At 36.8% G+C, this 12,980-nt stretch overlaps 1 protein-coding gene across 3 annotated transcripts in view; it reads left to right on the forward strand.

Moving 5' to 3' along the window:
* The window catches only part of LOC144341317 (uncharacterized), a 356,281-nt gene that overhangs the window by 157,808 nt on the left and 185,493 nt on the right, over positions 1 to 12,980 (forward strand). For all 3 annotated transcript variants that reach the window (XM_078004425.1, XM_078004423.1, XM_078004426.1), the window contains one exon: positions 4,168 to 4,210. In XM_078004425.1, coding sequence (XP_077860551.1) covers positions 4,193 to 4,210 — 18 coding nt within the window. In that variant the 5' untranslated portion in view covers positions 4,168 to 4,192. The remainder of the gene's footprint in view (positions 1 to 4,167; positions 4,211 to 12,980) is intronic.

Here is a 12,980-nt window from a genome sequence, read left to right on the forward strand (position 1 = left end):
GAAACAAATGGAATTGTGTTAGCTACGAATTAGGAGAAAATGGATTTGGAAAAAATTTGGAAGCAGGGAGATCAAGACCAGTTGGAAATCTCTTGTAATTATTATTCATGTGTGTGACAGTGGAGATGGAGGAAAATGGAAAGATTTAAAAATATAGTCAAGTGCTGCATAATGCCATTTCAATGATAGATCCCATATATAATGGTGGTCCATAAGTTAATAATACAGTATTTTTACTGTACCTTTTTTTCCTGTGGTTAGATACACAAATACTTTTTATTGTGTTACATTTGTCTATAGTATTCAGTATAGCAACATGCTGTACAGGTTTGTAGCCTAAGAGATACAGGCTATACCATACAGCCTAGGTGTGTGGTAGGCTATGCCATCTACATTTGTGCAAGTACACTGTGTTCACATAAGGACAAAAATCACCTAACGATGCATTTCTCAGAACATATCCCTATGGTTAAGCAGCACATGACTGCAGTTATATCAGGCAGAAAGAGTGGGTTTGATTACTAATAGGGGAAAGAGAGAGAGAAAGGACAGAAACAGAGAGGTTTCCCTGCAGACTGACATGACAGGCACCACAGAGGGAGGTGTAATTGTTATTATACCTAATAGAAAATTCATAAATATAAGCTGATATGAATGAAAACTACAATTTTAGAGAGGTGGGCATTATTTATATGGTACAGTGAGCAAAAATGTAACTTCCCATATAATTCTTTATGAAGCCCTTATCTGATATGAGTAGAAGAAAAAGGAAAGCTTGCCAATTTGAGGTAACTTTCTTCTATCCTTTAGCCATCTATTTCCCTCTGACTTAACATTATGGTGTAAACCCTCAGCCTTTCTGAATTTCTTCCATCTCTCTTCTCCTTTATGCCTCTTTTTTCTCCAACTGTGGAGAAGGCTTGTGGAAAGCAGCCTTACCATGGCAAGGGAGTCTGGGTCACGTTAGTGCTCTCCGTGGGCTCTGGCTGAGTCTCATTGCAGCCACTGCAGCACAGCCTGGGCTCGCATATCTTCTAGCTTGATCTTTTCACGAAGCCAAGGCCTAATGGAGCTCCACACTGAGTTTTCCTGAAGGCTTGATTGAACCTTGGAGGCCTGGCTGCAGCATCATTTTTAAAATCTAGCATTTGAGTGTTTTGTCTTTCTGCTCCAATGCAACTTTTGTTCCTAGTTGTGATGAAACATCTCCCACAACCACCTATGGACATGTGAGAACATCTGGATAATTTTAACGTCATACAGAAGATCAAAGAGACTTGGGTCCAATCTCCCATCATGGTCTACCCAGACCCATTTCTATCCTGTGACTGTCTCGTTCTGTGCCATATTGGAAGCAGTGAGGAAGCTTACCACCAGCTTGAAAATCTGACCGTTTTTCAGATTTTTTTTTCTCAACGCTGTGTTCAGAAACCCAGAGATCAAATTTCCCTGTCTTATTCTCTCCTCATCTCTCTTTCCAATTCCCAAAGATTTTCTACTTCCTCTTCCTCTCAGATGGCAACATTTCCTTTTGTCATATTATCTGTCCTTTCAAAAGTAATATTTATAAAACTCAATGGACATGAAGCACTTTAGGGCTTTGATATGTAAAGGGAGGCTTCGTCTCCCAATAAAGCCTAGCTATCAAGCCTCCTGGAAATCACCATGGATGAACAAATTAAATTTGCAACTAAAACTGAGCAACATTGTCTGTTTTAAAAGCTGTATCAGTCCTTGCAGTGACGCAAGGATTGTCCTTGAATTAATAGCTTAGGTTTCTAAAAGTCAAGGCGAATAAAAAAATACATGAGTTTGATATATAAAAAATAGAAACAACTGCTTATTTGGAATGATGGTCGTAATTTGTCATAAAGCATTGCCAGTCAGAAGCATGTAGAAATCTATAGAGATTGAAGAGATGGATAAATTTGGGCCTATCTCTGCAGATATTATGGAGCCCACCTCTACAGTTGTGATGTTACAACAACCAGTATCACATAATTTGCTTAAACTTAAACATTGTTTTTCACTGGTTCCCAGCAAATAGATTGCTTTTAGCTTTGCTCACCAGCTTGTGTGAAATGGAGACAGAAGGAGTTTTTATGTAATATTCAGATATTATCTAACGTTGAACTCTCCCTCTAGACTGGAAGGAGATCTTGAAAAAACAAAGTTATAACAAAAAGGGCAATAAACTTAGAACCTTTACTCCCAATGTATTGAATTAAAACCTTCCCCAGGGAAAATGTCACTGTATTAAGAAAAATATCAATACTTTCCTACTGCAAAATGTTGACATGAAGGCTAGTATGTTCAGGCAGCGAGCATGCATTTCCTCATTCATGTGGCACACGAAGCTATGGACCAGAGAAGAAGAGAATGAAACATGACACCAGATTCTAAGAACATTAATATTTAGATATCATCCCTCCTCCTTCCTACTCTGAAGTTTTTTTTTTGTTGTTGTTGACCTTTAATGATTCTGAAGGTTTACCGGTTCTTTTGCTGTTCTAGAATTCAATCAAATTGAGCTGAAATATTTAAATATCCCAGGAATACATCTGAATGAACACAGCTAAACAGTGGAGAAAGGTCATTTCATTTTGGAAAAAAAAAAAGTACCTTGAAGTATTAAAAGTCATTATTATAAAGATTTTGGAAGTCGCTCCCTGTTGATCTTTGTGATTCTGATATACGCTAGCCAAAGCCTCCAATTTCTGAAGGATTACTGAAAAGCAGAGGGACTGCTAAAGCAATGACTTAGAGTAGGACCTCTGACGCCTCAAAAAAGAACTCAGAAGGAACAGAGAAAGACATTGGAATCTGCCTTTGAGTTACCCAAGGGCTGGTTTAGGGTTGATAAAAGATGTTTCTCTGACATGTTTGCCTAGGGAAGAGACTGCCTACCGTGATGCTACTTTTCACTGATTTGTCTCAGAAACACATTATTTTCATCTCCATAACATATTAGTTGTCTCCAAGTGATTTCTGAAAGATAAGCATTTAGGTCATATCAAGAAAGCTTAAAGTCAGTGGTTTGTAGGAAGGACATGCGATAATATGAGGAAGATGCATTTTAGGAAGCAAAAGAGAAGGTTTTGATGAGCAGCTACAGTGAGCCGCTTGATACAGAAATACACTGAAACTCATTCTTAAAATTACATTGCTAGATTACCTTTGCATTATAAAATTAATTTTTCTTCAGGTTACAGTACATATATTTTTAAATACAGGGGCCAGCCCATTGTGCTGCTTTAGGATAAGAGACTAATATCCACTGTGGAGTAATTAGTTGAGACCTCTGTCAAAATTGTTCTACCTAGACAATCCCCCTTCCAGGTCCATGTCATTTAATAGAAACACCAACAAAAGAGCACACATTGGATGTACTGGGAATAAGGGTTGGCTGGAGAGAGTTGAATGTGTTTGTCCTTTGTTGTTTGCCGTGTATCAGCCATGGTATCCTATGTTTGATGACCCACTTTTTGGAGCAGAGGTAACAATAGCCTGTATGAGGAATAATGCCTTGATATTCAGGAAAAAAAAGCAACACTTAAATCCATCCTATTTCATAGATGGAAATGTTTTCAGTTGTTCCTGTCTCTCATTTGAATGGCTTTTTCATATTTGCAGACAGATATGATATCCCCATTAATTATGTCTAGATGCCAGTAGAAACTTATCATTTTAAGCTAGTTGACAGAGAAAGATATTTCCAAATTCTAAAATGTGTCTTATCTTTCAATCACATTAAGAAATTAAGAAAATAATTGCCTTAAACCTGGAAATTTTCTAATATATCCATGAAATCATCAAAATTATACTGGTATCTTAGAGTTGCACCACATGTTCAGAAAGTGAAATTATCCCTTTAAAGACAAAGGAAAAAATTGTCCCAGTGTCAGGAAAGTAAATTAATACATATTCAGGGCCAGAAGAGCACTACAGGGGCAGATGCATGGGGTTGAGAGCATGTTTTCTCGGCAGTTTTGATTTATCAGCAACTGAAAAGGCTACAGATTAGAAGTCCTGTGGAGACTAAAAACACTGTCTTACATTCTATTACAGCTAATTTGCTTATGTTAAGGAAATAAAGAATAATTATAGACTAAGCTAACAGGAACAGCCATTATCAGCTTAATTAAATGTTCTTGTGACATTTTGCAGTTATTCGTCAACGAGCACAGTTTGGATGGAAGTGGCTGATGAGGTGAGTGGATTCTTTCAATCTTGTTCTTTACTGTTGTTGCAGTTGTCCTTTTAATGCATAATCCTATGAAGAGACTTGCTTAGTCCTAAGGGAGAAGACTAGGTATTCCTTTTGCTGTTAATCATTTTTTCTCCCTAAATAATCATATGGATATTGTATTTCTCATCATATTCTTTTCAGTTTGGGAAATGTGCTTCAATATAGCAGTTAGGTGTTTGGTGTTTTGTTTTGTTTTGTTTTCTTTTTCTTTTTCTTTTATCAGCTATGTTCACTTGGTCCCCTTGCTTGTCATTCTGACACCAAATATACTCTGAATGAGTTAGGCTGTTTCAAGTTTTAATGATCAGGGACACTTCAGGTGGTACCAGCCAGTTAAGGATACTTTCCTTTGCGGCCTCTGATTTACTCATGGCTTCTGTGTATTGCCCTTTCTAAGTATATATTTGAGATTATGCCCACTGCCATCAACTTCTGATTCTTTCTAAGGTTTTTATATTCAAATTGCCTAGCATAAGGGATGTTATTGATGTTATTGACATTTAGGCACTTCTGTCCCTATTGGGCCAATCTGTTATGCCAAGTCACTTCAGAGGATGCTGGCCATAAAGAGATTGGCTACTTGTGGGAGAGACATAGATCTCTGTTCTACTCTGGTGTGATTTTTAAGATCTTTTAAAGAACTCCGAAAATGCACATAAAGCATAATAGACTTCCACTTTATACATACAGAAATGTAAAATCCTGTATCATAAGTGACACTTGCCACAATTGAGTGTTTGCCATGTTTCAGATTTTGAATTGAGTTTATCAAACACCTTGAAACATAACAGACCCAGGGCAAAGTTTTATAAACAAGGAAGTATAGTCTCAGAAAGGTTAAGTAACATGTTCAGCAGTGTTATATTAGTAAGTGGTGGAGCCAAGTACCCTTAACTACATTCTAGGTAACTGCAATCCTAATTTCCTTGTCTTGTACATTGTACTGCATCTGAGGTTGTGGAAAAGACTAGGGCTAAGAGGAGCTAGCTATGCTTTAACTACCAATTTGCTGAATATATTACTTCAAGTTTTTAATACATTTCCTCACTTGGAAGAGTTTGTTGTCAGATATTAATACTATCTTTTAAAACAGAATTTATGTAAATAACAAATGAGAGGTTTATGTAAAGCTCCTAATATAGTTCTTGGCATAAAATAATCACTTAGTACATTATTATTGTTGAGGCTGTTAATCTACTCCAGGTAAAGTTTCATGATACATAGATTAATTACTTGCTAATTCCAATGGCAAAATACAAGTGCAACTATACCCATTTAAATTATCTTATTTCCAATGGCTTATTACTCTTTTATTATGGATTATTTCTCTCTCTCCCCCTTCTCTTCTAGGCTGGGCCTCTAGGCATGTATAGTGAAGTTGAATGCTTCTGCCTCTAATGATAAATGATAAATCCTTAATTGTAATGAAGGATTTTTGTCCTTAAGCATATCCTTGAATAAGAGTGGTAAAACAAGCTGATTGTGTTATTGGGAAATAAATTAAGTAATTCATTCTTCATCTAACCAGTATTGAGTAATATTTGCTATGTAATGAGGGCATATTAACACACTAACATGTAATCTGTTGCTTTCGTTGGCTTCTGATGCAAAAAGTTGTCAGATTAGCTTAAATATAAGCTTAAATATGAATGACATATTGGTTAATTATTATTTCTAGTTCATCATTTTTGAATATAGTCTCAAAATTACAACTTAGGACTCATTATTAGCGATTCACAAATCAAGAATTCTACAACATATACACTATGGATGATTTGTAGCATCTCTCGACCAGCCACCAGAAAAAATTGTGACCAATAAGCATGCTCACATGAAAAATACAAGAAGGTATATAATAAATTGAGAGTCATGTATAGCAAGCATTAACTTAACTACTTTTACATTTTGAAGACTACAGGTAATTCACATAAATAGGCATGATGTTTTAATTCTAATTATCTGTGCTTCTGGTTTCAAGGGTTTAAGCTATTTTTAAAGGGATATAATTGAAGTCTGGGGAACTAGTCAACATATTTACCCAAAGCATTACAGGGCTTTATAATACATTAAGAATCAACATGATTCAACTTTGAAATATTGTTGTCTTGCTACTTAAAACATGAGCTATTTTTTGAAATGTGCCCAGGGAAGCATTTTTTAAAGCCATTTTGTGGCTTATCTATAAAAAAGTACACTTTGGGTTTGATATCAAGGTTTGAGCAAGTTGTTTCTACTTATTAAAATGAAAAACTGATCCAAATCTTGGTTTGCATCAAATAATCCAATATGTTAAATTTAGCTAGGATGAGATTTACATCAGTGACACCACTGTTTGAAAAGGGTGATTTTGATTAGGCCCCAAGAGGAAAAGCACTTCAGGATTTGTGTGTCTGTGTTTGCACTTACATTTACATTTTTATATTAAAATTCGTAGGCTCTGATGTCTTTATTTCATAAAATACAAGTTCTCCATAATCATGGCAACTTGTTTTTATGTAGAAATTAGAAAAAATAGTGTTGACATAGGCACTCCATACATGGTGAATATACCAGAAGGAGAAATAAAGCATAATCTGTAGCCACACAGAATACTCTGTGATGGCTCCCACAAAGATAATTAAGATGGTCAGAGAAATTCTCTAAGTAATGAAGGTCGTGCCCCCCTTCCATATCATTTAGAAAACCTGATTATATTTGTGCCCAGAGATTGGCTTCCTCAATAAGAAGAAAACACTTTTTTTTTTTTTTTGTTAAAAGCAATCACCACTGAATTGATGCTTTGATCACACTGTGACTATACAGGAGTGGACGTATTGAGAAATGAGCCCTGAACTCATGGAACTTACACTTTAGCCTAAAAGAGGCATCAGGCTGACATTAATTACGAGTAGTATGTGTATGCTAATTAATGAATAGGTAGCTTTGACCAATGGAACCTAAATATAACTGTTATTAGAGGCATCAGGAAAGCTTACCTCTATCTGTCTGTTTCTCTCTCCCTTTTTCTTTCAACATAGATTTCACCTAGATGGTAATTGTGCCCAGGAGTCTCTTTTGTAAAAGTGCACAAGGTGACATTGGTAATGTTTACTATGGTTGGAATGATTAGAAAAGTAACCATTTGGAAAACAGCATTTGAAATTCTCTATGAATTATAAATAGATTTAATTTGCTAGGCAGCAAGAAATGGAAAGAACATTTTTGAATGGGGACAAAGGAAGAGAGAAAGACACAAAGCTGAGGGTTGGAAGTTATACTTGGAGTGACTAGAGCAGAGAAATCTACTATGTGGTAGGGTATAAACTGAAAAGGTAGGTAGTGCAAGGTCTTAGACAGCTTTGAAGGCTGAGTTAAGAAGCTTGCAGCCTCTTTTTAAAGAGATCTTCCATTCATTTCTACCTCTTGTGCTGTATTGGCAATTTACAAAATATTTTCATTACTGCTTCATCTGCATTGTTTTTGTAAATAGTGGCAAAGTCTCACTAAAATATTTCACATTAACTATATTGTTAACACAGAATTTAATGGAATTTACAGTTTCCTAAAAAATGTAAAGGGAAAAAAGGAAGCTCCAACTATTTCTGTAAAAAAATATCGTTTATTTAAAGTGATCATTGGCTGAAAAGATAGTTTAAAAATAAGAATTTGATAGCTTGCTTACATTTTTCTTTAATAGAAACTTTTATTGTTTAACAAAAGTTTTGCATGCATATATGTTAAGGAATAAATGGTAGAAACAGGATACTATTCAGAAGTGAGAATGAATGATCTATATTCACACGCAACAATATGGATAAAACTTTCAAGCAGGATATTCAAGGGCTTCAGTTCTGGAAATTTTTCTTTGAAGGTTTCCCTTCCTCTTCATTTTTCCTGCCATCTCTTTTTGGAACTTCTAGCATCCAGATGATGGGCCTTTTGGGTGATGCTCCAATTATTTTATCTTTTCTATTGTGCATCTTTTGTCTTTGCTGATCTATTCTGTGAGATTTCCTTGATTTTATCTTCCAATCCCTTCATTAAGCTCAATTTATATGAGCCATCACAGACTTAATGTTCAAAGGCTCTTTCATATTCTGTGACTTTCCTATTTAATAGCACTTTCTTTTTCTTTCTCATTCTATCTGTCAGAGGATATTAATGACAGAACTATAAAAGATTCTATTGTTCCCTCCTGTTTTGCTTGCCTCTGATTTTTTTTTTTGTCTGTTTTTCTCTCTGTCGTTCATCTTGAATTATTTTTCTGTTCCAAGTGTCTTGTTCTCTTCACTTGTCCATAGTTAAGGGTTAGACACTTAAAATTTTTTAGAAGTTTTGTGAGTTTGGACAGATTTTCAACAGTTTCATAATAGTTTAGGTGATTAGCTTGGTTATTGGTGGAGATGTAGAACTTCTCTCTGGGGATTTTCTTTTTCCCTATAGAAGAACCTTCTAGTCTCCTGCTTGGGCTCCAGTGTCCCTGGACATAGGTAGAGGAAGGTGGCTGATGGTGGGCAAGAAGAGTGGGATTTGGGAGGCCTCATCATTCGTTATGCAACCTTTCGGATATGCCTTCTCTATTCAGTCGGGGCCTCCCCACACTTGCCTGTGCCTGGTGTTGCTGAACCTGGAGCTTCTACAGTTCAGTCCTCCAGATTCATATCTACTAATTTCTTTCAGGAACAGGGGAGGCATGGTTGCTTCTTTCTTTCAAGTGGGTGAGGGTATCTGAGATTCCAACTAGACTTTCAATAATATCTGATATCAGCTCTTTGTGTTGTCCTTGACTTCTGTGTGCCTGTTTATTCCAAATCCTGAGCTTCTCTGGGATCCTACAAGTGAATCGGTTTGCTTCTCCAGGATCCTTCAAGTGAATCTGTTTGCTTCTCCGTGTGCACAATTGCAAGCAGTACAATTTCACCTAAGTCAACAATTATTCTTTTGTCCATTTTCCATCTTGCAAAATTTGGATGACCTTTCTTGTCTACTCTTATTTACTCTCTACTTCTCTTTTCCTTTTGGGCACACAGGTTTGATTCCTTTATTCTAATTTTAATAAAGTTTCTGAAGGAAACAAATTATTTTTTGGAACAATCTACCATGTTTAATAGAATATCTGTAATAATTTTCAGTGGACTTTCATAGAGGTGTCTACATGGCTTCTGGAGAAATAGGTCTGGAATATAGTTTCAAAATTCTATAATTGGGCTTCCTGTCATGGGCCAAATACTTTCCCTGCCTTCTTGAATTGAGTTTTCAGAGGCTGACTTCCTGAATGCCCCCAAGTCATTCCCACATAGGTTCTTCCTATTTGGCTATTGATGAGACTTCCATTCCCATCCTCTACTCTTGTGAATGTCATCTCCTTATCTGGATAGGCCAGTTACAGCTACCCATTGATGTCAAATTGCAAGTGAGGAAGGCTTTGTGTATCACACGCTTAGTTCAAATAAAGTCTTAAAATGGCATAGAAACTTATTTCCTGGCCAGTTAGGATTTGCAGTTATCCCAATTTTACAAAGTGTCAACAGAACTGAGAAAGGGGAAAGTCATTCCTGTGGTAGGGATCTGATTTGTGGAGATGTGGGAAATGCAAAGAGAGAATAATGAAAAGATATAAAGTTAGATTCTTTCAATTTGTGGAAGTGTGACCCCATGTTACCTTCTCTAAGTGCTTTGTTACATATTCATGCATCCCTTTCTCTACTTCAAACAAGTATTATCTAAGAGCACTAGGTTCTGTTTTAATGTTTTATTGTTGTTGCTGTTGTAAATTTTGGCTTATGTTTCTTAGTAATATAGTAACCCTACATTGGCATGTTCACTAACCCAAACTGCACATCAAAGACTTTTACATACTGTCTTCCTTTATTGGTATCACTTGGGCTTCTTGGGTGTGAGACGTTCCTGTCTATAATTGCGTGTCTTTTCTTTCTTCAAAAGACTGACATTAACCTATATTCAATACATGTACACTGAGTTGATAGGGTGGTTCACAAGTTAAGATAATAATTGGGGCCGGGCGCGGTGGCTCACGCCTGTAATCCCAGCACTTTGGGAGGCCGAGACGGGCGGATCACGAGGTCAGGAGATCGAGACCATCCTGGCTAACACGGTGAAACCCCGTCTCTACTAAAAAATACAAAAAACTAGCCGGGCGAGGTGGCGGGTGCCTGTAGTCCCAGCTACTCGGGAGGCTGAGGCAGGAGAATGGCGTGAACCCGGGAGGCGGAGCTTGCAGTGAGCTGAGATCCGGCCACCGCACTCCAGCCTGGGTGACAGAGAGAGACTCCGTCTCAAAAAAAAAAAAATAATAATAATAATAATAATTGGGACAGGGGGACAGGGGACAAGGATTTTAGTGTTAATGACATAAACACATTCCAATTAAAGTGAAAAATATCATGGAAAGTTATTTGTGGGGAAAAGAATATGTAGGGGATGGATAAAAACCTTCTTACCACAGACTCATAGCCCAGGTACTCCTAGAGGACAGAACCTGTGTTTTATTTATCTGTATAGCTCTGAAAACTTTGAACATAATAAATATTTGATAAATAATTGTTGAATAAATGAAAAAATAAAAATATTATTGAGGTAGGTCCTGCCTGTCAGAACTACTTTTTGAGCCCAACCTTTACAGGAACTTAGACAAGGCTCAGATAAGAATGACAGTTTTGGGTTCTGTCCCAGCATAGGGCACATTATGACTCAGGGTAGTCTAGCTGGTATGCCCAGATGACTACTGGGCCCTTGGTGGTGATTTTTAAGGACAGTTTTGCTGTGTTGTCAGCCTTTTTGTCCATTTCATGCAACACCACACTCTTATAATTTCCTCAAATGAGACACTTTCACATTGTCTGCATTAAATATTCTGTTTGGCCATCATACATCTGTACTTGAAACTTCTAATCATCCTAAATGATAAATGAATTAAAATACGATTAAAATATGCTTTAGTAAATTCATATATTTTAATCACTGAAGCTTGTTTTTCTTGTATTTTACTGATATGGTTTGATGGTTTTTGTACCCTGAGACTGTTTTTATAAAGGGCACATTTTTAGAAACTCAAGAAAATAAACAAACAAAATTGTCTTTGCACAGCTCTACATCAGATTAAATGCTCATCACTGGAAGTTCAGTTCTTGCAGAAAGTAAATGAAATGTTCTCATCTCTGCTCATAAAAATCAAGTATAAAGTTTATCTCTTCACAGAGAGTCACTTGGCTCTCTGGGGGTAAGAGCCTAGGAAGCATCAGCAGGTGATTTTAATAGTATTTTTCCCACTCCCAATCAGCATGTTACCTGGGCAGAGTGTGTACCCCACTTTTGTGAAAGACACAGATTTAGTACATGTCAGCCCTGAGTGGGGGCTGTTAAAGAAAAACATTATTTAATTATTCAGGAGCACTAAGGAAGACTTTATTCAGACCATCACAATAGGTGTAGGGACCACTGCAATGGGGTTTTACATTGGGGAGAGAGATTGGCTCCACTCTGAGTACACCAATAAAACGAGGAAATGTACAGCCAAAGAGATGAGTTAGGGGAGTTGGTGGTTGAAATATTACTGAAAGGAAGCATCAGGGGTAACAGGGGATTCTGGCTAAACCGACCTAACAGGATTCTTGCTAAAGGCAGGCCAGGGTGATCAGACATCACCTGGAGGGTGGTAGAAGATGAGCCTAACCAAGTGTCAAGGGTGATCAGATATTGAGGGTGGGATATTCTGGGTAAACTGATTAGCAATATTCCTGCTAAAAGTGGATGATACAGAAGGAACATGGAAGCCCAAGAGTCAAGGCCTAGTTGAGAAAAGAGTTCAGAGGAGACAGAGTTTGTTCAAGAAGAGACTCTTTCAATTACCTTCTTGTTCAAGGAAAGAAGAATGAACAATAAAAGTCCATGCCTCATTCAGTCATCTTTTGTTTATTAACAGTCTGCAGAATTATATATTGGAAATTGGTAGTAGAGGATATTTGCTGGATGATACTAACAGGCAGATATTTAATAAGGGGAGTTTCTATGAAAATAAAATAAAAACAGAGATTAATGGTTGCAAACCCAGTTTCTGACTCCAGAGGGCAGCAGGTCAAGATTTTTAAACGGGCTGAAAGCATTTTTAGATGGTGAAGTGAGAATGGTAGTGGCCATTCGAGGAATTTCTTGGTTTACACTTTGAATGTCTTTGGTGATGGCATTGGTTGTTCTGTGATGACATTGGTTGTTTTGGTGAATTTTCTGAGTGGCCAATATAGTGCAGGCACAAATATTAACTACACGTGATCTGTTACAGTTATTTCTTTAAAGTTTATATCAAGTTGTCCAGCTTCAGCTTGCAGGGATTCTGTTTTAGTTCTCAGCCAAGTCAGGAGGGTAAGATAAAATTTGGAAATGTTAGTCTAGGGGGTTGTAGCTGGATATGAAAAATTTAGGATTCAATCCAGTTTACATGTACGTAACAAATTAGAAAGTAAAATGGAGTTTACAGAGGTAAAAAATAGCTGAAAAACAGTGAACGGGATTATAATCAGGTACCCACCATGATGTATGATGTGCTATAGCTTTCCATTGAAACATAAACTTTCTGTCTATAATCATCCCCATTTCTATCAAAAATAATATTCGTGTTTGCAAAATCTTGTGTCATTAGATTTGGCTCAATTATTTTCATAAGTCCACCAAAAATGGTAGCTGATTACATAGGTCTTTTTCAGTTTGCTTTGCTGAAGGTTTTGATAAGGAATCT

This window comes from Macaca mulatta, chromosome 6 (assembly GCF_049350105.2).
Source record: "Macaca mulatta isolate MMU2019108-1 chromosome 6, T2T-MMU8v2.0, whole genome shotgun sequence".
NCBI classification, from domain to species: domain Eukaryota; kingdom Metazoa; phylum Chordata; class Mammalia; order Primates; family Cercopithecidae; genus Macaca; species Macaca mulatta.